Source organism: Diceros bicornis, chromosome 5 (genome assembly GCF_020826845.1).
Source record: "Diceros bicornis minor isolate mBicDic1 chromosome 5, mDicBic1.mat.cur, whole genome shotgun sequence".
In the NCBI taxonomy this organism is placed as follows: domain Eukaryota; kingdom Metazoa; phylum Chordata; class Mammalia; order Perissodactyla; family Rhinocerotidae; genus Diceros; species Diceros bicornis.
Window position 1 is genome coordinate 79,670,658 of NC_080744.1, and position 26,594 is coordinate 79,697,251.

The window sequence follows — 26,594 nt, forward strand, 5'->3', positions numbered from 1 at the left end:
CTTACTTTACATCAAGCATGATTAGGTGCCATTAAGCCCCTTTTAAACAAGTGAAAACCAAGGCTTTAGAAGGGGGTTGGACCACTTGCCCATTTCTAAAGGGAAACAGACAGAACTAGGATTCAAATTCAAGGCAGTCTCACTTCAGACAAAGCTCTTACTCTTACCCAGCTTACTGTTCATTTGCTCTCTGCCCATCTGCAGTTGCTTAAGCAATAGCTTCGGTCTACATATTTCAAATCACCAAGTATCTTAAGATTTTATTACCCACACGACCCGGTTTAATTTCAAAATCCGGTTTAATTTCAAACCCCAACCATACAATATATGCATATATATGCAGAAAGGCTGAAGCAGTTTACAATTTACAGTAAGGTACAGTGTCTTTTATCTGATCACTTAAAATTTAAAAAATAAATCACTTAATTTCTTAAGCCAGGAATAAAAACAGCAAATATACAAATAACAACCAAAAAGATATATGAAACAGTAATCATGTTCAATTTTAACTTTAATAAAGAATTTATTGCAACTCTAATTTTAAACAAAAGAATATAGAAAAGTTTTTCCCCTTTCTTCTGGCTTCCTGACATCTGGCCTTCCTCTATTGTTTTCAAAAGCTGCCAGTATCCTGAGTTATACACAGATTATTTACTGCAACAGAAACTTACCCTGTGAAGCGTCACTGTGTGTTGTTCCCATATAGCTGTTTCCTCCATTACTGTGTTCTGATAAAGGAAAAGAAAAACAAATCATTTATCTTTTAAGAAACTGTCTTTAATAAAGTGAATGAGAACATCCAGCAAACAACTTAGCACACTGAAACACCAAAATTCGTACTATTAATGTTAGATACTCTGAAAGGAGCTTAATAATTATAGAAGGCTTTTTGTTTTTGTTGTAAGAGACAGGAAGCTACACACAGGAACTTCCTTTGTTTTTAACTTAATTTGGACAGATGCCTCTACATTTATTTCATGCCAGATGAAATCCGTATTCCAGCTAATTCTGAACTTTATACTTAACACCAGATAGAAAAGAAAAAAAGTTGGAATAGCATTATTTAAAATATCTAATGACACATAAAACATTTAAAAGCATTCCTTATGTGGTGCAAAGGAAGAAGTCAAATACCTCTGCACTCAGTAATTATACATATACATGTTACAGGAAAACAAATAAGACCATTTGATAGGTTTGGTCAACGGTTGCTTTAATATCACAGTTAAACACTACTGCTCCACCTAGTTTCAGTTTTACGACAGAATTATCTTCTCAAGCTTTGTTTATAACCCCAACAAAAAAATGCCTTTTCTAGTATACGTATAACGCACATACACGCATACACACATACACACACACAAGATCCAAAAAAAGAAAAGCAAATAAACAACTCCAAAAAACCCCCAAGAATCAACATCAAATAAAAGTGATGCAAGCTCCAATACAGGTACTACTCAAACCACAGTGTAGTTCAGTCCCACCTCCTGTCAAGAACCTCTTACTAGAGAGCAAAATAAATGACTATCCAAGGGATGAGTACTGAAGAATTCAAAATAAATTTCTTATAAATTGGGTTAATTACTCTTAGAGGCTTAAAGTAATTCAGTCTCTTTTAACATTATCATTCTATGGAATTGGCGTTCCTAAGAAATATAAATGTTCACAAACATTTTTTTTTAAAAAGGCTCTTTCAGAATTATCAAAAGGTAGTGTGGGAGAGGAGACTACTAACCATGATATTTTCAGAACATCACTCGTTACCCATCGTAATAAATGCCTGTTTCACAAGCGAGATCTGTTTTCTATTACACTGCTGTCATTAGTATCATGAGAATATGTCCATCAAGGTGCCATGGGCCTATTTTTCCTTTTCCACAGCAATTTTAATCGAAGATTAATGCCACTTCAGAAAACGAATCCCTATAAAGAGAACCTGCTTCCCTAAATTCAAAGCAACTAGATTAACTTTCCTGCCAGATGAATAGAGGAAGAAAAAGGATCTCTCTGTTCACTGCCATAGATAAAAACTGCCAACCTTACCAGCGTTTTGTTTCAATCTTCCAATCAAGTGCAGCAAAATCTCCCTTTAATGAGACCTCTGCTGGAAACAAAGTTGTTTTATTTTTTAACAAAAACTGACCAGGATTTATGTATTAAAAAAAATTCCTCCATCAGTGTGAAGCAATGATGATATGAGTAATTTCTGCTAAACATCAAGAGTCTTACTAAAATATACATGATAAAAATATCTGCAATAATTGCCAGTTTGTCCAATCTTAGCTGACTTAATTAAAAATGAGAACTGCTTGCACAGCTCTAAGCTCCTCTTCTTGATCCACTTCTTTAACCAGTAGCCTGCTTCACTGCTTTTTTAATCCCTTTCCTATCAGTGCACACTGAAATGATCTGATAGCTGGCAAGCGTCTGATAATATATTCTTTGGTATGAAACAGTTTATCATCCCCCTTGTGGTTTTAATGACCACCATAGTTTTCTATTTTATAAAAGAATATTAATCAAATGGGAAATTCATTTAATGTTGGGGGGAAAAGCAGGTTATGAACAAGCTTATACACTGTTATTCTAATTCTGTTTAAACATGAGTAGGAAAAGAAAGGCTGAAAGGATACACAAAACGTTAACATTGATCATCTTCAAAGTGAAGGGATTATGGGTGACATTTTTTCATCAGATATTTTCTTTTTGCTTTCCTTTCTCCATTCCCAATTCCCAATCAGAATAAATTGCCAAAGTATTTTAAACCACATTCATCAAATCCCATTTGAAACTTCAAATATCTATTTTTTATTTTATTTTTTTGTGTGTGTGTGAGGAAGACCAGGCCTGAGCTAACATTCGATATCAATCCTCCTCTTTTTTGCTGAGGAAGACTGGCCCTGGGCCAACATCCGAGTCCATCTTCCTCTACCCTACATGGGACGCCACCACAGCATGGTTTAACAAGCGGTGCATTGGTGCGCACCCGGGATCCGAACCGGCGGACCCTGGGCCGCCACAGCAGAGCACGCGCACTCAACTGCTTGCGCCACCAGGCTGGCCCCCTCAAATATCTATTTTTAACTCTGCTTTTATGAAAATCAAATAATATTTAAGATTATTTTATGTTTTATTGTTAATTATAAAAAGTATTCTTTGGGGCCGGCCCAGTGGCATAGTGGTTAAGTTTGCGCGCTCAGTTTCAGTGGCCCAGGGTTCGCGGGTTTGGATCCCGGGTGCAAACCTACGCACTGCTTATCAAGCCATGCTGTGGCAGGCATCCCACATACAAAGTGGAGGAAGATGGGCACAGTTGTTAGCCCAGGGTCAATCTTTCTCAGCAAAAAAAAAGAAGAGGACTGGCAAGGGATGTTAGCTCAGGGCTAATCTTCCTCACCAAAAAAAAAAAGTATTCTGTTACTAAGGGATCTATACATTAAGATCTTAATGTACAAACTTCTAGAGGAGTAAAATAAGAGAAATTTAAATTATTTTGTTTGTGTAAGTTAAGGGGAAAAAATAAAAATACTAAAGCAATTGTTCTCAATATTCCAATCAAAATTAATGTTTCTTCTTTGGAAAGATCAGAAAAGTGCACATCTCAACCAACTCAATGGCTTCCCCAAAAAGGGTAATATAATAGGTTCACTTCTGTGTTAAAGACAAACAGTCTTCTTAGCTCGATATTTTGGGAGAACAATGTACAAGGCGGCAATAGAGAATAAAACATCAAAAAGAGTGGTTAGTTAGGCTCTTGACCAGCACACTAAACCAATTTAATCCATAATATAAATGAGTTATTATGCCTTGCCAATCCTTATCACTTTGGGGAAAAAAACAAACAGAAGAATGTATTCCTAGTTTAAACCATAGACCATGCCGTCTCTCTCCACTCTCCAGTTTCCTTCAGTGACAAAAGCGGCAAAATTCTATCCATGGTTGTTTGCATAACCAGCAGGACTCAGGAGGAATTCTGAAGGAAATAAGGGATAAAGAGATGGGTGAACACAGATTTGTGATAATGCAAATACAGTAAAATACAACGGTAGAATCAGCTATCGGGATTCAAGTACCCATTGTAAAATTCTTTCACCTTTGCTATGTTTGAAAATGATCATAAAATGAGGGGCGGGCACCGATGCACCGCTTCTCAGGCCATGCTGAGGCCGCGTCCCACATACAGCAACTAGACGGATGTGCAGCTGTGACATACAACTATCTACTGGGGCTTTGGGGGAAAAGTAAATAAATAAATAAAATTATTAAAAAAAAAAAATGAGCTTCTTACAGTAAATCACTTAGAAATTGAAGGCTAAAATTGATATAAAAACATTTTTAGTACTAGTAAATTCATTAAGCATTATTTTCATGAGCACTACATAAAGACAAAATGCTCATTAATGACTGAGAATTTGGATACTTTATCAAAGTTGACAAAGGGGGGGGAGGTTTCCTTTGGAAGAATACCTAAGAAACCAGTGGCCTGGGGGCAAAGAAACAGAAAAACAGAAATGGGGCAGGGGAACGGGGGGGGGGGGGGGGGGGGACACGGGACACGGGACTGGACGGACGGACACCACGACGACATCGCCGAGAGACACACACACGACACCTTACTTTTTCACTGTGAGCCCTTTTGTAGTACTTTATCAAGTTCATCTATTACTTACTCAAATAAATGATTTTTGAAACTCAACATCTTTACTGTAAACTTGCTTACTTATCATTTTTCTTATTTAAAAAAAGCAGAATGCATAATTGCATAATTTGCACAAAGATCTCCCGGTAAATCAATACTCATTCCCAAAGCATTCAGCCTTGTGAGAGACCAAGTAAAAATTCTTATTCCTCTAAGCATGATTCCAGCATTATCATTCCCTAGTAACTTTGAAAGATGCTGTTAAATAGAAAATGAACTAGACCAGAAATACCGAGATCACCACCCAAATCTGCCATTAACTAGATACGCGACCTTAGTTTTCTTACCTATAAAATTAGGAAATTGGATGAAATTATCTCAAGTAAAAAGTCCTTTCCAGCTCCAAAATTCTATCAGGCTATAATTCCAATTGTAGTCCAAGTAAAATTCCAATTCCAAACAAGCTGCAAGTTCAATAATTAGTGAAGCACTGCAGGCACGAAGAGTGACTCAATTTGTGGCTACTGGATTCTGAGTTCTACCTACAACTCTAAGTCAGCATCAACTGACTAGAATCACAATTTCTGAAGAAGCAAAAAGCTGCATTTCAGTATCTGCCAACAGTTTGTTTGGTTTCTTTGTTCTAAGCTCCAGCTGGCAAAGACACTACTCAGATCACCAACTCCAAAGGGCTTCCTGCCAAAACTTCACATCCCAATTCTAGGCAGTTTCACTATCCTTTAGGGCTGATTACAGATCAAATAGGGTGAGACAGGAGGACACAAGAAGGGACGAGACAGGATGAACCCATAATTGGGAGAAGACCAAATCCCAACTAGAATAACTAAAGTGTTCTCCAAATGAAGGAAAATCTTAACTCTTTAACATTACCTAAATATGCAGCCAGATATATAGCCAGTTACATTTTACCATCCTTTGGGCTATAATTTTAAAAACAATCCTTTTACTCACTCATTCATTCAACAAACATTTATCAGATATGCTAAGTGCTGTGGATGCCAGAAATAGGTCCCTCTTCCTCTCTAGGGGCTCAAGGAGAAGACTTGTAACACTAGATAAATGGTGTAAGAGGTGTCAGGGAGGATGGAGCCGACTGACTCTGCCTGCTGTGAAGCTCGGAGTTCCTGAGAAAGCAACACAAGTTCAAGCTTGAAGGAGGACCAGGAAAAAAAGTGGGGAAAGACGTTTTGGAACAGCATGTCAGCAAGGTTATTGATGCTGCACATAAAGCTGGCTTTGGTATGGCTGAGTTGTAAAATTTGTAGAATAGGAAAAGGATAAAAGGAGAAGATGCAAAAAGGACCATCACAAAAGGCCTTGCACTGCAATGCTAAGGACTTTCAACACAGTGGGAAGACACTAAGGAACTTTAGGCAATCAAATGATATAGCCAGAACTCATTCTGAAGGCTGTTAAGTGGAAGATGAATTTGAGGCAGGGAAACCAGTTAGAAAGTTAAAGTGAAAAGGAGGGAGGAGTTAAACATGGCTGTTAGGTTTCTGAACTGGGTGGCTGAGTGAAAACGCAGGAAAAAGAAAAGATTACAAATCCAGTTTTAGACATCCTTAATTTAAGGTGCCTATGGAAATACCGAAGCAGAGACATAGGCAATAGGGAGCTGAAAATACAGGTTTGAGGATCAAGACTGAGATCTGGAGTAGATAAGGATCTAGGAGTAATCAACAAAGTAGTATTGAACACAAGAGAAAAGATCCAATTACCAAAGGACTAAGATGACTCTGTGGACTACAAATACTTAAAGGGAGGTGGGGGGAGGGGGAGGGAGGAAAAACCAAAGGAACTTGAGAAAGAACAGCCAGTGAGGAACTAATATAAAACATGATTTATTGTCCACAGAATACACCAAAACAAAATATAAAAATAGAAGATATTGTAAAAGAATACAATTTTCATATACTCTTTAAATTGTTGGATTCTTAAATATTACATCTAAACTAGTCTCTTCAGTACTCTCTCTTAAATAAAGCATGCTGACCACTCTTTCTTGATGACTTGTGATCCCCCCTTAGGAAAATCAAGTAGTAAAGGGAGGTGTTAACACTCTTTCTGGGTTCCTTCTGTGAGCAGAGCTGCTACTCTGAATTCTTCTGCCCTCCACAGTGTTCCTGTTTTGTTTTTTTCAGCTTTTTTCCAACCAAAATAGAAAGCAAGATCACCTATTGAAATGAGGTTGAGCCAGGAACTTGGGAAGTACAACCTAAGTTTTACTGAATAAAACAGATGACCCCTGCTCCTCCCTGAACTTTCAGTTAAGTATTTAATTTCAAATTGTGATCACTGCTATGCGAATGAAGTACAAAGAAAGAGACTAGTGTATGTGTTAGAAGGTGGGGAAAATATACATTTAGATTGATTGATCTGAAGGGCTGTTGTATAAACTCAAAATGCGGAAGTCCAAGAGGTAGTAAAAAAGATAAATCTAAAGTCAAATGTAAAGAGGTCTTAGAGACACTCAGGGATTCAACAAACTTCACAGATACAAGATAGCAAGTCACTAAGCGTAAGAATTAAAATAATGATCAAAATAACAGTGCAGTAACTTACTTTCAATAGTCAATATTGACCATCTCAATAGAAAGTAAGTAAATTTAGCATCCTACACCTCACTATACTCAACACCAGTTAAATTTTCAAACACTTTATTGTGTCCACCCTTTGGGTGACAATTTAGGAGACAAATGAGATGAAATGTTAAATAGAAATAGAAAAAATTAAGAAATATTAAGAAAAATAGAAAATATTAAGAGTTGGAAGGAAGACGTAAGTGGATACGGAAGTTTTTGATTGATCAAAGCTGGAGGTTCGCTTAAAATGTTAAAGTTCACAGATAAATCATTATATTTGATGCTGTTCTAAGATCAAAGTGAAAGAATATTAGCTTAAATAAGTTAACATTATATGCACATTAAACATGGAGAAATTTTCATCAGGTACAGTTACAGATACTCTAGAAAACTTTGAGGGCTCTCCAGTTATCAAAAAAAAAACTATTTTGGGCCAGCCCCGTGGCTTAGCGGTTAAGAGCGCGCGCTCCGCTGCTGGTGGCCCGGGTTTGGATCCCGGGCGCGCACTGACGCACCGCTTCTCTGGCCATGCTGAGGCCGCGTCCCACATACAGCAACTAGAAGGATGTGCAACTATGACATACAACTATCTACTGGGGCTTTGGGGGAAAATAAATAAATAAAAATTAAAATAAATAAATAAAACTATTTTTAGGTTGACATTTTCTAATGGCTGAAGATGGACAAAATCCCTTTCAAATTCTTTCCAAGTGGAAAGGGGAAAGGGAATAGGGTAGCAGGGATGACAAGGGAGTGATAGTTCTGAGTGTAACTTTTTGTGTAGCTCTGACTTTTAGAACAGCAGTAGTTTTTCATATCCTTCATATATCAAAAAAATAAACCATTAAAACCAATAAGGGGAGGCAGGATCCAAAATGGAATACAAACAGTAACAAATAAACCTAACTGTATTACAAATGAATAATATGACCACACTGAAGAAGGCAGGGAAGAAAAGCACCTAAGTAACTGTGGAAAACAGTATCTTGACTGAATGCTGTAAGGCCAAAGACTAAAAGAACTGTACCAAAATTCTGTAGCCTAGTTAGACTAAGTCTTTCTCCTGGGGGTATGGATAAAAATTTGAAACTATTTTGTGTGTATACTAGAACGATAAGTAAATACACTGTAGGTAATAAGAGCTGGGTTTCTACTGTTGGAGAAAAAAGTTATAAATAAGAAAAGGAGGGAGGCTAAAATGAACTCTACGATGTGAGATTGAAATCTGAGGTATCAGTGCAAACCTGTGATTTTAAATATATATACTGACAGGTACAGAAATGAAGTCACACAGATATTCATGGGTTAGTATACACACGGTTATTCTGAGCAAGCCTAGAAGCCAGAAAAACCCAACAGCGATGAGCACAGCTAGCAGAGAGAGCTGAATTTCCAAATACTATTCTCTAATAAAACGAACCAGGATTCCTTGGAGACGGGGTTGGTTCCAGGGTCGGGGCAGGGAAAATGCAGGATGAATCTGGAATATCATGTGGCACCAGAAATTAAGGAACTGCTCGAAAAAATACAGGGCTTTGTCAAAGAAACAGGAACCAACCTGAAGCAGCTTCTAAAGGCTAAGGCTGGAATAACCTAAGCAACACTTGAGCAACAAATTAAATAATGACAGTATTAGATTTTAACCCACAGAACAAAACAAGTATCCACAAGTCCATACTGACATAATCAAATAAATAAATGGGAAAGGGACAGTGCCACAAATTGTTGCAGATAAGATCCACCAATACATGCTAAAATTAGTGGGTGAAAGTTTGAGGAGTTAACAGGATTAGCATAGCCTCACATTATCTCTTCCAAAATATTTATCAATCACAAAAATACAGTAACTTTACAGCGGAGAAATGCCACGTTAACCAAGTGATCAAGGTAAACATCACCAAGGATAAGACATATCACCATCACGAACCCCTTAATATGATGCACCAAGGATGCAACATGGTTTTTTATACGGTATTCTTGCCAAAGATGCATCACCTTGTTCCAATGATGAGAAAACATTAGACAAACCAAACTGAGGAGCATTCTACAAAATAATTGATCAATTCTCTTCCTAAGTACAAAGGCCATAAAAGACAGAGGGAAGACTGAGGATCTGTAACAGATTCAAAGACACCAAAGAGAAAACAACTAAATGCAATTTGGAATCCTGGAACAGAAAAAGGAAAAACCGGGAAAATTCAAATACAATCTGTAGTTTAGTTAATATTATTGTATCAATGTTAAGTTCTTATCCTTTATAATTGTTTTATGGTTATGTAAAATGTAAGAGGAGTAGGATGAGGGATATAAAAGAATTCTAATATTTTTGCAACTTTTCTCTAAGTCTAACATTAATTCAAAATTAAAAAGTTTTAAAAAATCTTTTTGGTTTCTAAATAATAAGATATATGAAAAACCATGATACTTCCCAAACAAAGCACTCAATGAAAAACAGACCATATCTGTAGACTCAACTGACCACATTTCTTTAAAATCTGCCTCCTTACTTCACCTTAAATCCTAAAACTATTTTAAACAAATTACGAAATGTTTAAGGTAAAAAGGCAACAAGCAGCATTTCAAGCCTCACTTAGGCACACTCCATCAGGGAGCTCCTCCTGGTTCCAACCTTGAGGCTGGCAATCTTACCACTAAGGTGGCAGTAGTAATGGATCAAGATTCAATAAGAAGAGAGTAAATATACCAATTTTAATGTAAGCCACTTAGGTATTAAAACTTACGACTTTTCCCATACACAAAGAAGCAATATCATTTATTTTCATGTAGAATCAGGTTTTTAAAGTAACCTGCTAATATCTATCTAACCAACATAGTATTCATATCCAGAATATACAGAGAATTCCCATCAATAAAGACAGACAGCCTAATAGAAAAGATGGACTAAGGGCTTGAAAAAGCACTTTACAAAAGAGGATATCGAAATGTCCACTAAATATGTGGGAAAGGTGCTCAACTTCAACAGGTTAGTACAAATTAAAAACACAATGAAATGGTACTACACACCCACACAATAAGCTATATGAAAAAGAACATATGGAGTGTTAGTGAACCATCTAATCAGAACTCACTACTCATAGGAGTGTAAACTGGTATAACTGCTTTGGAAAGCTGTCAATAATAATCATACTCTATGATCACTCAACAGAAATGTGTACATACATTCATTACAAGAATGTTCACAAAAGCACTATTCTTAATAGCCAAAAACCAGAAATAATCTGAATGCCCATCAACAATAAAATGGAAAACTATGCAACATTCATTCAATGGAATATTATGCAGCCACGAAATGAATAAACTATAACTATACAAACCAGTATGGATGAATCTCACAACACCGTTTAATGTCAAACAAAAGAAGCCAGACATAAGAACACACACTGTATGTCTCCATTTGAGTTAATAAGAGGTAAAATTCAAAAACACACTGCAAAAGAAAAACTCTCAGAGGGGAACTAGCCCTACCAAGTTAAGGCCTCTTAATTAAGACACACCATAAGGCCTCTACAATTAAAGTGTGGTACTGGTGCATGAGTGGACAGACAGACCAGTGGAATAGAATGGAAAAACCAGAAAGAGACCCCAAAACATACAGAAAATTAGTATATGAGAAAGGTAACATCTCAAATTACTGGAGTAAAGATGCACTTTTTAACAAATCCTGCTGGAACAACTGAGTCATTTGGAAAAAGCATAACATTAGATCTGTATCTCACCATGCAGAAGAATAAATTCAAAATGAATTAGGGATCTAAATGTAAAAAATAAAACCATACAAGTACTAGAAGAAAACTTAAGTGAATTCCTCTTTAATGTTGGTGTAGGGAAAGGCTTTCTAACCATAACTCAAAGTCTAAGGAAATAAAACAAATTTAAGTACATAAAAAATAAAAAATGTCTGCATGACCAAAAAGCAAACACCAAAACAAAACACCATAAACAAAGTCTTAAGATAACTCACAACCTAGGAGAAAATATTTGCAAGATATACCACAGAGGGCCAACACGTAATACATAAAGAAATAAAAAAACTGCTGAGAAAAGAACAAAAAAGCCAAAAGAAAAATGGGAGAAAGACAGATACTTCACAAAAAAGGTATTAAAACGGCCTTCAAATATTTGAACAGTGTTTCAACTCACTCGTAATTAGACAAATGCAAATTAAAATACACCAAGATGCCACATGTCTCACCTGTCAAACTGGCAAAAATTAAAAAGCATGACAACACAGTCTGTTGGCAAGTCTGTGAGGATACATTCACTCTTCTACATTTTTAGTGGAAATATAAATTAGTACTGCCTTTCTGGAGGGAAATTTAGCAATACCTAATAAAACTAAACATGTACTTATCTTCTGACCCAGAGATTCCACTTCCAAGAAATCTACCCTGAAGATATACCTCCAACAACGTGAATATACATATATACAAGTTATTCATTGTAGCAATGTTTATAATTGCAAATACTGGCAACAATCTAAATGACCAAATATGGGAGAGTGGATGGACAGAATATGGTACATCCACATAATGGAATATTATGTAGCTATAAAAATGATGAAGGTCTCACAATGTCAAGGACATACCTTTAAGTGAATAAAGCAAAGTGCAAGAATATCTATAGTATGCTATCCTTCATGTAAGAAAGTAGGGAATATTAGATTATATACATGTATCTGCTCATGTGTACAAAAGAAATAACACAAATGGTAAATCAGAAACTAAAGAAATTAATTATTTATAGGGTAAGTAGGAAAGGGGTGGAAAGGAGGAAAAAATGGGTTTGGAGTAGTAGGAATGAGGAAAGAATGACATTTCTGAGCATACTATTTCTGCAGAGCTGTGAACTACAGTAATGTTTCACATACCCCAACGTAACAAATAAGTAATTAGAGTCAACCAGGATGTGGTGGTGGTCTTGGTGATGGGACCCAAAACGAAATACAAACAGTAACAAATAAACCTATCTATTACAAATGAATACCACAACTGAAGAGGATGGGACAGAAAAACACTAAGTAACTGGAAAACAATATTCTGACTAGATACTTTATTAAGACAAAAAGAACAAAAATACTGTACTCTAGTTAGTCCATTTGTTTCTCACAGGGGTAGGATGGGTTAACAATCCTGTAACTGCTTTAAGGGTATATCATCTGGATTAAACAAATAAGTGAACATATTGTAGATAATGAGCTGATTTCTCACTGTCAGAAAAAGAAGTTACGAAAAAGGGGGAAGGCTAGAACGAAACATGTTGGATTGGAATCAAGGTATTCACATAAACTCATGGTTTTAAATATATGTACAGATAGCTAGATATAAGAGGAAAAGGGGGCAGCTCTTCCTTACAGAGGAATTCCAATTAATGAATGTAGACGGAATGAAAGAAATACAAAATCACTACTAGAGAAAAAACATAGTAATAATTGGTGCAGGCAAGATCAACCAATATAATCAGTGGGCAAAAGTTTGAGGAGAAACAATCTCAAAGTAGTATCTTGCCGAAGATATTTATCAACTACAAAGGGAAAAATAGTTAAGTACCTCACCAAGCGATCAAGGTTAATGTCATCAGTAATAAGACATAAAAATCACATACCTTCTCCTAATATGATGCACTGAGAAAGACACACCATCACGTCTGCGGTATCCTTCTCAAAAATGCATAAATCTAATCATGATATGGCATCGGACAAACCCAAACCGAAAGAAGCATTCTAAAAAATAACAGTGTTCACTGAAAGTGTCACTGGTCCTAAAAGACAAGGAAAGACTGAGAAACTGGAGGAACTGTCACAGTTAAAATGATAATATTTGGGATATATGCACAAAATAAAACATTAAAATTAATTTCACCTGTTTATTTCTAACTTTTTTGTGTGGCTAATAAAAACTTTTAATTACCTATGTGGTTCACATGATATTTCTATTAGACAGAACTGTTGCTCTAGCTCTAATGTCCAATTTACAGGAAACACAGAGGGCAAAGAAACATTGTAACCACCACAGGGAAGCAAGCACCAAAATCCAGACTAAGAAATTCTACAGGACAAACAAGCCTGCTCCTCACCAGTAAAACTGCAAGCTGGGCAGGGAGAACAGAGACAGAGAGAGATGGGGAAACCTTATAGTCCTAAGAGATTTAGGAGACATGCGAAACAATCACAATGGGAGGACCATATTTGGACCTGATCTTTAAAAAACATATTAAAAAAGGAAAGTTGGTATTTAAGACAATTAGAAACTTTACATTGACTGAATGTTGGATTTTGGATTTAGAATTTATTTCTGAAATGTGCTAATGGTAATATAGTTATTTTTTTTAAAAAAAAAGGGTTCACGACTAAATATATAATCACAGGCTTAAATAAGTACAAAGGAAAGAAAAACAGTGCCATGAGAGGAACTCAAACCGGAACCTGGCAGGAAGTTCAGTACCTGCTAGAAACTAAAAGGAGGACAGCATAGTTTGAGAACAGAGACCAAGGAGAAGAAAGAAGCAAGGCGAGGCTAGAAGGGGTAGGCAGGGGCCAAATAAGCCAGTAGGAGCTTACTGACCATGTCATGGATTTTGGTCTTTTACTTCTAAAGGTAATAAGAAGCCTAAGAGTCTTAGGATGAGTGTGTATGTTGGGGCACCGGGTGGGGGTGGGGGGGACGGACTAATCCAACTTGGATTTTGAAAAGACCATTTCAGAAAAACAGATTGTAAGGGGGAAGAAGGGATATGACAGTATTAGGAGGCTAATACAGGAATACAGAGAGATTATAACGTGTATATGTGTATATATGTGTTGGGGGGGTGAGGTGATGTAAATGGTAGAAAGTACAGATGAAACAAGTAAAAGGATATGAGGTGCTCAGGAGGTAAAAACTGAAGAAAATTTGTTAATCAATCATTCACCATACTGGATGAATGTCCCAACTGAGCCAGGTGCCCTGGATTTGCAATAGTCTTTAATCTCTATTTCCTAATCCATCAGACTAAAGACTGCATCTCTTACTTAACGCTATTATAATAAATTTTCAAAAGTATCTCAGGAGCTCAAGGACTTTCTCTGAAACCACAGCACATCTTGCTGAGCTGGGACTCCTGACCTACAGGCCAACCTTTGTCTAAGATCAAATAAAAAAATATATACATACATACATGCATGCATACATAAATTAAGTAAATGTTTATATAAGCACACACACACACAAAAAACCCCATAATTCTTATATGCCTCTTCTCTGATATTGAGATGGGCTTCATTTAAAATATAGAGTTCACATAAAAGTTTACTGTGTGCTGGGCACTGTGCTGAGTGCCTAAACACTCTGAAATGGGTACTGTTATCATAATCTGTATTTTTACAGATGAGAAAACCGCTATTAAGTAGTAGATCCAAAATTCAGATTCCAGAGCCTAAACTCATGTAGTAAAGTGATAAAGACTCAGGGTTATTCAATGAGAACCTTTTCAGTCCTTATATTACTTGACCTCTCTCTGTGCAGGATCTGGCCTGCCAACAGACAGGTCCCTCTCTTGAAACTCTCTTCCCTTGCTGGCCTTTCTCTGTGCCACTACACTCAGACTACATTCAAATTAAGGACTTCTATTCATCAGAAGACCATTAAGAGAACCACAGGTTGGAAAATATACCTATAATACATACAATCAACTGGCTTTTATCCAAAAAATATGAAGCAAATCAATAAGAAAAAAATAATCCCAAAGAAAAGTAGACAAAGACTTGAACAGGGCACAAACATGAAAAGTTATTCATCCTCACCTAGTCAAAGAAACGCAAATTAAAACTACAATGAGACTGTACTAAAGACCAACCAGAAAGGCTAAAATTAAAGTGTCTGATAATACCAAGTACTGGTAAAAATGCAGATCAACAGAAACCCTCATTCACTGATGATGAAGAGTGCAAACTGGTACAACCTCTTTTGGGAAGATATGATCTACTAAAGCTGAAGATACACTAAACAATCCAGCAGCAATTCCATCCCTAACTACATATCTTAGAGAAATATGTGCACACGTTCACCAAGAGACATGTACAAGTCTCTCATGGAAGCATTATTCTTAGTAGCCAAAATTAGGAAGTAACCAAAACGTCCATCAACAGTAGAATAAATAAACTGTAGTATATTCATACAATAGAATACCATACAGCAATGAAGATAAATGAATTCATATGCAACAATATACGAATCTTAAAAACATAAAGTCAGACTAGTGGTTGCGGGCGGGGGGGGGGAGGGTGTTGTTAGGAAGATCATAACATAAGAATCTTATGGTCAGGACAGTGCCTACCTTAGCAAAGTAATTTTATTAGGAAAAGGCAAGGGGGGAAGCTTCTGAGGAGCTGGCAATATTCTATTCCTTGACCTGGATGGTGTTTACGTGGGTGTTCACTTTGCAATAATTCATGAATGTACATATGCTTTATGTATTTTTATATAGGTATTATATTTCACAATAAAAAGGTATAAAAACGAAATCAGCTGGCAACACTTAAGTCAAGGTAATTTCCAAAAATTCTGGATTTACAACCTGTTTTGAAAAACCGGAAGATCTGGCTTGCCTTCCTCCATGCCAATCAGCAATCAGCTAGAGCTGAGCAATAGCTACTTCCTTTACATCAGACTGTGCTCTCTGACTGCCACAGTCCCCTCTCTTCCGGCTTTCATGATTCATGCTACTTGTCTGGTCTAAGACTCACCTAACACCATTCCACACTTGTCTCCCTGACACTCCTTTAGAACACATGAACGTATAAGCAGTTCCATGTATGAAGTACAAAGCATAGAACCAGGTGTGCGATTAGCTGGAGCAAGTAAATTTAACCTTAGATTCCTCACCTATAAAACACAGATAAGAGTAGTACCTACCAGAGTTAAGACTAAATGAGATAATGTACATAAAACACTTAGCTTAGCACTTGCCACAGAATCAACACTCAATATTACGGGGCTATTATTTATTAACATACATTTATCATATTTAAAACTAGCATGTAAATCTACTTGCCACAGCCACTGTCTTCTGATTTTACAGGAAATACAGCATCAAAATATGGGTTGGTATATGTATATTTAATTAAATACTCCAACACTTATCACTTAAAAAAAAAAAACAATCAATGGATCTTCCAAAGTTCCTTTACATGATACCATTGGGAAAGATTTCCTACAATTATACTTTGAAAAGTAGACTTGTGTTTACTTGTTTTTGTCCAAAGCATGTATTTCTCCTGATTGTGGCTTTTCCTGGTCTGATCAGAGTCAAGTAAATGGATACCTACAAAAATATACTTTAAGATGATGGATTTTAAGACCTTAGTCATAAAATGCCCTCAAAATTAAAGCTGACTTTTCAAGGTAAACATCCATATGAACACCAAAAGCAGCTTAGTATCTTTCACACAGTTGATAGTGCTCCAATGAATAGCTAACATGCTTATCTAATTCTTGCCCCTCAGAGAGGTATACAATATTTTCCTCCAAAAAAAACAGGCTAATTCAAACCATTTTTTCCTGAAGCCAATTTGGCAGTAAGCCCTCATACAATGGAGTACGATGAATTTCATCCATGAATACAATGAAAACTAATGAACTACAGTTACTCACAACATCGTTTATCTCACAAACACAATGTTGAGCACAAGAAGCCATACACAACAGAATCCACACTGGAAGAACCTGTTTGTGTAAAGTTCACAGGCAAAACTACAGTGTTTACAGAATGCATAATTAAGTGGTAAAATTATAAAGAAAAACTAGAAAATGAGTACCATAGAAGACAAAATAGTTGTCATCTTTGGGGAAAGGAGGCTATGATCCAGAAATGGCATGTTGGGGATTCTAGCACTTATCATCATGTACAGTAATTTATATGTTGCTTTCTGCCCACATCATTAAAATGCTCCACGCGTACAGAGACATGATTACTGCTCTATCTCCAGCACCTACAACAGTGCCTGGTACATACTAGGTTTGCAATAAGTATCTGTTGAATGTAGAATACAGTTTCAAAAATCCAAATTGTTACATATTTCACAGCTTGTTAGACCTAAATATAACAGTAACAGCTAGCATATTGTCCATTTCCATGTCAGTATATTCAAGGAGTTATAAGTAAATTCTAATTAAACCTTTTTCTCTTATTGAGATACTTTTACAACACACATGCATGCAACACTTACACGGATGTATCTGGATTCATTAAAAAAAAAAAAATTAACAAGGAGGGACCAGCCCCGTGGTTTAGCGGTTAAGTGCGCGGGCTCCGCTGCTGGCGGCCCGGGTTCGGATCCCGGGCGCGCACCGATGCACCTCTTCTCCGGCCATGCTGAGGCCGCGTCCCACATACAGCAACTAGAAGGATGTGCAACTATGACATACAACTATCTACTGGGGCTTTGGGGAAGATAAAAAGAGAGGAGGATTGGCAATATACGTTAGTTCAGAGACGGTCTTCCTCAGCAAAAAGAGGAGGATTAGCATGGATGTTAGCTCAGGGCTGATCTCCCTCACATACACAAAAAAAAATTAACAAGGAAAAACGCAAAAACTCATGTGTTACAGCAAGCCCAGGCTCTAGACGTGACTCTACCATTTTCCCCTACCAAAAGAAGCACACCAGAATGCCATGTTATTATAAGATGACCATAAGTGTGCTCATATTTATTCTTTAAGAGTAAACAATACAAATTCTTTGGATCTTAAAAATGAATTACAGATTTCACAACTTATTATTACAGTATAGAGCAGATGGAAACTATAAGCTTCTAAAAGACAGGGATCCAAAACAAAATGTGCTCAATTAATGCTAGCTGAACTAACAAAAAGAATTAGTCATTACTGATATCCTCCTGAATTTTAGAATTATGTACTGAATTAAAAGAGCTAATCATAGAACTTAATTCAGTCATCAGAAACTATTGTACAAACCCCCAAGATTACTAGTGACAATTCCAAAAGAGTAAAAATTCCTAAGATAACCAAGAAAAAAAAATGAACTTTCACTCCTTGGGAATGTACACTATTTTAAAAAACAAAAACAAAAAATATTTCAGCAAATCAAAAAAAAATTTTTTAATAAAGCCAGGTATATGCTAATCTTATGTTCTTAACTACTATCCACGCAACGTAATATTTGCTCCTGTTTTCACCTCCCTGCTGGGCAGGATCAAGTAGAATGATTGAGGTCATTCATCAGTCATCTCACTTCCCAGCATTCTGCTAGCATGAAAGAGTTAGACTGTTCTCATATAACAGAAATGTGCCTACAACACAAACTAATAAAAACTCATCTTTTGATCAATCCCAAAATGAAGGGCCATCTGAGATTCAGTATTTAAGACTATATGTATAACAGTCAGGGCTTTGTTATTAAATCTCAAATGGTATGTTTCATGGTACAAATTTTGGCAACGTTGGTTTTCTCATGTTCTAAAGCAGTGCTCTGTGGTATAGTCAATTATTCAGCGCCCATTATTTTCATCCATTTTTAGGACATAAAATGAAATTCCCTACCTATGTACTCACCACATACTTCTCATTATTAAGAATTTATCTCTTTAAGAAGGAATGGAAATAAAGCACCTGGCTAACCCATAAAGGAGCAACCTGAAGCCACTCTTCTCTGCAATAAATAAATTAAGAAGCACTCTAGGTCAGAGATAGCAAAAGGCCTATTTTTATCACTGGCTTATATGGAAATACTATTCTGAAACACTTAAGCCAATTTTAGATTAAATTTAAAACTCAGTAAACTATCCTAAGGTCTATCTCTTCCTACAAGATTAGAAGTTGTCCTTTTTTAAGATTGTCTTTCAAAACTCAGAGATGCAAAGCAAGTTCTAGTCAAATAGTTCAGAAACACTGTACCAGACATAAACAACTATCTTATAATCTTATATAACATTTGATCAAAAACTTCACTAATAAAATATAACTTTGCTCATTCCACTAACTTGTCTTCAGCCACTACAATGCTCAGTCAGTCCTTGACACTGAGTGTGTGTATAATGTGTGTACACAAGCCGGGACTGAGCTGTGAAGGAGCAGGCACTACACACGAATTTATAGCTGGACTCATGGTCTTTCAGTAGATTGACCTTTATCATGACAGGGCTACATCAAGAAACAGGATTATATTTCCAAATTTTTCACCAAAATTATTATTTTTAAATACATTTTCCCTAGCAGCATGGTGATCTGTCTTATTTATACTCAGTTTTATTCTCAGAACTGTACTAAGTTTACATTTGGTCTCTAAATAGAAAAAAGATTAAAAAGCAAGTAAAAGTCAGAGCCAGTACATTGTTTCCAGGATTGAAAAAAAAAAAAAAAAAAGAGTGAAACTACTGTAACCTTTTTCCTTCAAACCAAACAGGATATGGTAAAATATACTAACATTATAGCCCTCAAAGCCACAGATTGGTTTCAATCTCATTATTTGGTAGTGTGGATGGCTAACCTCTATCACTCAATGACGACAATCAATGGGCAGCATAAGTCTTTCTTGAACATAAAATAAAAGTTAACTTTGCAAGTTCCTATCAAGAAAACATCAGTATTTAAAACAAGAAAAGGAAAAAAAGAGTCTTTCCTAACAGTGTAGTGCAATTTGCACCATTACACAACCTGGGAGAAAAAGCACTGTATAATTTGAAGAGTAACTGTCTTATGGGGCTGTCCTAAAATGAACTTAAGAGTGATAAACATAGGACTATCAGCCAAGTACATACATAACAATTTTAACCATGAATGTCTAAAATGCCAAACACGCTAACATAAAAAATTAAAACCCTTTGACTTAAATATTATAAATATATTTTTAGTGAAAAGTAAGTATTGTACAAACTTAGCAGGTCCAGAAAAATATTACTACAGCAGAGTTCATTAAAAGTTGGCAGACACAATCAAGTGAATTCTCATAAAGCGTACTGAGTTGTTAGTTTACCTTTGAAGCAATATGAAGCAAATATACAGTGATCAGTAAGTATTAAAATTAAAACTACATTATAATAGCCATTCAGGACACAATTTCTCCCTATGAAGACTAATTTTATAATTAGTTTTGTTCATTAATTTAGCTATTTTCTACAGTCCTTAACTTTCAAATGTTCAGCTATTAAGAAAAGTCCAGTGTGCCTTACTTGATATAATAAATCGATTCCTGAGAAGTGGTGTAAATAATTATCATACTAAACTATACTATAATTTTAGAGATAATCACCTGAAAAAAATACTGTTCCTGAGATATAATATAAACTTTTAAACAGCAAAATCTAATAAGTACAATTTTAAATTTTATTGCTATCTCCACAGTGAAACAGCATGAAAATCTAGAAGCCACTGCACTTTCTTCACCACTTTCTGTGATTCAACCAACGGAAATGTTCCTAATAGTTATTCATATCATTTTCTTATATAATTAAATAATTCCTTGAAAGACACAGAACCACCCTCAAATTCCTGTTTTCAACTTTTAAATAATTTTATATCAGGTACACTAGTAATTCTGTTTGCAAATTCAGATGTATATCACACATATAAAAACCTTTTCCTTTATTACTTCTTAAACTAATATCATGCAGAGAGAAGCCCTTTCCAACTCAGATATTTTTTTTTTAAAGTATCCTACACTTTTTTCTAGTATTTGGTGATTTATCTTATTTGCTCTTTTTCAAACATTTCATTTGGATTTTTTATTTTTGCCTATGGCCTAAGGCAGAAAACTAACATTAAAAAAAAAAAAGGATAACCACCAGTCCCAGCACTATTTATCGAACAACCTATCCTTTCTCCAATAATCTGCAATGTTACTTTTATCATATACTGCTAATTTTCTATAAAGTAGGGATAACAGTAGTGCTCACTCAAAGGGTTACTCTAAGCAGTCAGTCAGTTAATTCACGTGAAGCACTTAGAACAATACCTGACACACATTAAATGCTGACGGTCATAATCACTAAAAGCTCATAAATACACAGATGTTTCTGAACTCTGTGGTTCCAGTGTCTACTCCTGAGCTAACAGACTGCTTTATATTACTTTGAATTTATAACACATTAGGCTTTCTGATAGAGTCTTCTTGTTCCACAAATTTGTGGCTATCAGTCATTTATTTTATCAGATAAACTTTCTCATCAATATATCAAGTTTTCTACAATACCACACTGGGATTCTATCTCATTTAAACACCAACTCGAAGAAATCTGGTGTATTCCACAATATTGACTCTCCGCATCCTGAAAGTATGTTTCCTCATTTCATTTATTCAGGTTTTATTTTATGTGCCTCTTTAAAATTCAGGTAATTTACCAACAATTGTTTTATTTATTCCTAGGTACAATCTTTTTGGAGAAAGATTTAGTGGCATATCAGAATTTTAAATGCACATACCCTTTGAATTTGACACTATATAAGTGCACAGATATAAAAATATAAGGCTACTTATTATAATAGCAAAATCCTGGAAACAAATTAAATGTCTATCAATAAAGTAATGATGATCTGCAGCATATTCATGGGATGGAAAACTTTTCAACCATTACAAAGAATATAGAATCAAACGTATTGGCTTAGAGAAGAGTTCTACAAACTATCATGCTAAAAACAAAATAGCAAGCTGCAAAATTACTGTTTTTTTTTTTTTTTAACTAAGGTGGGGGAAACAAAAGTATCATATGTAAGGTACTGGCTCTTAGCAAGCATTTTAATCACCTTAAAAAATTAAATGTGACTTAAGGAAACAGTTGGTTGAATATTATTTCATTTCACCTACTTTTTACAGCCTGCTTTGCTCTACATAACATTTCGCGGTGGCCCCATAATACAGCATTTGGGGAAAAAAAGCTTTCAACTCACATTTTACTTATATTTAAGAATGCAAACGTCCCCACAATATAACATTTAACTAGTGATGTTTTTCAATATGCCATAAAATCTCAATACCATAATTCAGGAGGAAAAGTATTACTCCTTCTAAATCATGTTACTATGTTAATCTATTGAAAACTTACTCTCTCCATACTTGAAATAACCTTTTAAAGGTGTGCTGTCTTGGATATCAAGTGCAGAGATCACACTTTAGGAACAAAGTGACACTCTGTGTAATATGGAAACAAAGCCTTTCTTCCTAGGAAAGGTAGCCCCAGAAAAGGTAAATAATGTGACCTTATTTTAAAATCAAATCAAGTTTTTGCCTTTTACTTTAAATCTTTAGATCAAGCTTTATCTTTAGATTGTTCTTCATCAGTGTAAGGTCAAAAAGGCACACATGAAAGTTTCCTTAAGAAAGAACACTGCATTCCTTAGAAAGAATCAATTCACTACTAAATGTAACAACTAACTTCACTTCAGGGCTATATTATACCTGCTCCCAGGTGCTATGAATAACATTTCAAACAAAAAAATAAATACGTAAAACCACTACCTGCCTAAGTACTTCGATACTATTTGTACACTGATTTTTAAAGGGGCAGATTTTTACTCTTCACATTTCTGTATCCCTGTAATTGTTTAAAAGAGCTGGTACTATTCTATGACGACAAAGGTTAAAATGTACAAAAGGAGAGGAGGATGTTAACTGATTTTCAGGAACTTCAGCCTTTTAACGTAATACACAAGTTGGTTTCAACGCACATGGAAAAACTGATAGGAAAAAGTCTTACTTGTTTGCTGAAACCACAAGTCTTCGCTAATTATTTTTTAGAGTTCATCTTATTGTCTATTTGTAGGGGATTTTGTGTTACTTTTGAAAGTCTAATTCAAATTAAACTATTAAAAAGTGTTAAGGTATTAGTTTCTTCAACGTCACCTTAAATAAATAATACAGCTTGAAGAAAAATCCGACCTATTCCACACAGGCTGAGTGTTTTGCTGTCTCAATGTCTTATCGCTGGCGCGCGCATACCACGGAGAGTGACATCAGATCGAAACTACACGGTTTCGCCGGGGACCAACCACTCCTCCGAAGACAGCAGCCACCGGCCACAAACCCCGACTCCGGCTCGCCGCAGGCTCCCGCCTGGCGCCCGCACAACCCCGCGCCGAGTTTCCCGGCGCGGGACCTGTTGCGCATCCCCGCCCACCCCGAGCCGGAGCCAGGCACCGACGCCGGCAGCGATGCACCTGCCCGGGACTGCGGCTCCGCGCGCCCCGCCGCCCCCTCCTCCGGCCCGCGCGGCCCCCGGCCGTCCCCGCCAGCCGCCTGCCGGTCCCTGGCCCCCGCCTGCCCACCCACCGCCGCCGCCACCGGAGCCCAGACAGCTGCCCGCGGGGAGGAGGGCGGGGCGAGGGCCCGACGCCGGAGGCCGGCCGCGCTCGCTTGGGATCGGCCCTGGCGGCCACGGAGCGGCTCACCTTGGCGGCCGCGGCTCTGGCGGACATCTTGTCTCTCTCCAGCGCCGCGCGAGGCTCCTCGGACCCGAAACTCCCCGACACCAGCCCGCCGGCTCCTCACGCCACAGCTCAGATAAACATCTCCCAGAGCTAGCGGGGCTGGGGGCGGGGGCGGACTGAGAGGCCCGGCCCACGGGGAGGGGACTCAACTCGGACAAAAGTCCGGGAAGCGCCCGCCCGCCTGCCCCGCCCGGGGCTTCTCCACTGGGCGCGCCTGGCCGGCGCCTCCCTCCGAGTGCGGCCACCCGCTTGGCCTCCTGAAGCTCTCCCAGCCCGGCCACGACGGCCCCGCCCGCTCGTCACGCGACAGCACCGGGGGCCTCCGGCCGTCCCCGCAGCCCGCCCGGTGGCTCCTCGGAAGCCGGTTTCCGTACGTAACTTCCCTGGAACCAGCCGCGAGGAAAGGACGTGCAGTCGGCGGGCTGAGCCGGCGCCGGCAACTGCGGGAGGCCACGCAAACCTACCGGCCCGGCCGGGCCCACTGAGCATGCCTGGCTGGGCGGGGGCGGGGCCGAGGTGGGGGCGGGGCCCAGGAGGGGCGGGGCAGGACGAGCAGCCCGGATCCCGTTTTCCTCCCGGGGTCCGACCCCAGTCGCGGAAGGAAAAGCCCAGTTTCCGAAGCAACTTGAAGGCAAAGTTTCCGCTGGCGTGCGAGGCTTCCTGTTTGTTTTTATCAAAGGTCCGGCAGAAACCACCCCCCAGGAGAAGGCTCCTGTGTACCAAACCTTTTTGGACTTCTCACAGACTTGTCCACTTGCCCCTCAACAAGCCACGCTGGATTAGCCCCACGAGGAGGGCGGCTAGAAAGGCTGGCACAGCAAATACCTGACAGTCGTTTCCTGAACTTGGTAAATATCGATGCTCACAGCTGGACTACATGCCTGGGCCTTGCTGCCCCATTGAAGGCAGCATGCGTTTTTCTGTAAAGCACGTCCTGGCTTTCGTCTCTGGGGAGCGCCTAACTAAAACTGGTAATGAAGTCATGGGCATTCCCGGGCAAGAAGGCTGAGAAATACCCAGGAGACCTGTGGTATCTTGGCCCACCCACATCAGGCCTCAAGATATATCCAAAGTCTCTTGTCGCGCCCATCTAGACAGGGATCTCAAAAGTATACTTTTGGCATCAAATGCTGAAATTCTTAGTAGTGAGTGACAGAGTCAGGCTGCCTTGCATTTCTAAACCCAGCTCCTCCAGCTCACGGTGGGCAGGACAGGATGCAAAGACGTGCAGTCCACGGTCCAGTTTAATCAGCCACGACACAAACTTCCCAGAACGCTGAAGCCTTGCTAAACGCCAAGGAACACGTAAAAAACCATTCCCAGCCTCATTATTCCACACTTTGTAAAATGCAAAGCTCTCCACAAATGTAAGGAATTCTTAGTAACATTAAATGATAAAAGTACCTGGTATAGTGCCACAAAAGAGACAAAAAAAATGGAAAAAAACATAAACATCAAGTTTTAAATGATGGTTTTCTCTTTAGAATTCAACTGTATGAAAAGGTCAAACAACCAACAAATATCCGTATATCATACATAAAGATCAATTAAGATTTCAGAGTAAAGTGCCATGTATTTTGCAACCTGAAGCTAACTGAACTTGAAAAAAGCACTCTGCAAATCAAACCCTTATTCTTTTCTTTCCTTTTTCCCCCCTGCATAGAAATGGTCGAAGTCACTTTTGTTTTCATGTCATGTTGTGTGTAACTTTTTTGTTTTTGGACAAAGTATTATTTATTCTTTTATAAATTGTAACTAAAATTTTCTTATGAGCAAACAGTTTTAAAAAAATTTGGGAGATTATTTTTCATTCTAAAAGGTGGTTTTGGAAGACCTTTCCCATTATCTGTATTACTCTTACCAGTTAATAAGCTGTGCAATCAGCATAACCTGCCTAGAACTAGGTATAGTGTCTTTAACAGCACCTAAACCTTGAGAGAATATCTACAAATGTGCTGAAACCTTTCCTTTTTTCTCATTTGTCACTTTTCATCAAGTCTCCCAAATATAATTTAAATGCTAGATTATAATGATTTGTCGAAAATCTAATGTATTACAGTTTTAGCATATTTTACTTTTGCCATGGTTTAAAAAATAATGAAATCAAGCAAACAAATTTCACCTTGGGAATCCTCTCTATGCTTTGAAAATTGCATTAATAAAAATATTTCAATGAATAATAGTATCCTTTAAAAATTTTTCAATGGTAATTAAAATATCTAAATTAAACTGTATAATGTATGTTTTATATATCTTCTTTTTTCCAAAGAAACAAGAGAAGGTTTTTGTCATTTGTAAAAATAAAGGTAAAACACCGTTGTCAAGAATTAAAAACACACCTCCATCCCTACAGTTTATTTTTGGGGAGATGCTTTGATAAGAAGTGGAAAGCATAAAGCATAATCTCAGATAGTTGCCCATTTAACAATGAAGAGTTTATCCACTGAACACCAAAAAAATGTTCAAATTATACCACAACTTTAATGCTTACATATGAATGTGATTATAACTCCTCTAGATCGATCAGAGGGGAAGAAATACAAGCAAATTTGAGATTCTCATTTAGAGTTACAGTAAAGTTTAAGGATCTCTTTCAGTTGCACAGATTATTTTATTTCTGATCATCTAATGCAAACTGAACAGGAAACTAAAAAACTACAACACTTACAAAGACAACTTCCTGTGGGATTTTTGGTGTCTGTGGCTTAGAATGAAAAAAACACTGTGTATGCAAAATCTTTATAAATCTTAGAACCATTTATTAAAACAGCCTTGGCCAAATGAACAATTATACCCACACCCATATTTTACATACGTATATTTATGTTTCCATTACAAAAAATATCCTTAGAAAAGCGTATTTATGTTATTTGTGGTATGAGCTGTGAGTTTATGGGTGAAATGCAAAGAGGAAGT

The 26,594-nt window shown here is 37.4% G+C and overlaps 1 protein-coding gene across 7 annotated transcripts in view; it reads right to left on the reverse strand.

Annotated features, from left to right (window-relative positions):
* TJP1 (tight junction protein 1) overlaps window positions 1–26,594 on the reverse strand; it is a 233,288-nt gene that overhangs the window by 81,592 nt on the left and 125,102 nt on the right. For 6 of the 7 annotated variants that reach the window (XM_058542291.1, XM_058542287.1, XM_058542286.1 and 3 more), the window contains exon 3: window positions 672–728. In XM_058542291.1, coding sequence (XP_058398274.1) covers window positions 672–728 — 57 coding nt within the window. Of the gene's footprint in view, window positions 1–671; window positions 729–23,639; window positions 24,132–26,594 lie in introns of those variants that run through there. The other variant, XM_058542288.1, reaches the window with a different exon arrangement.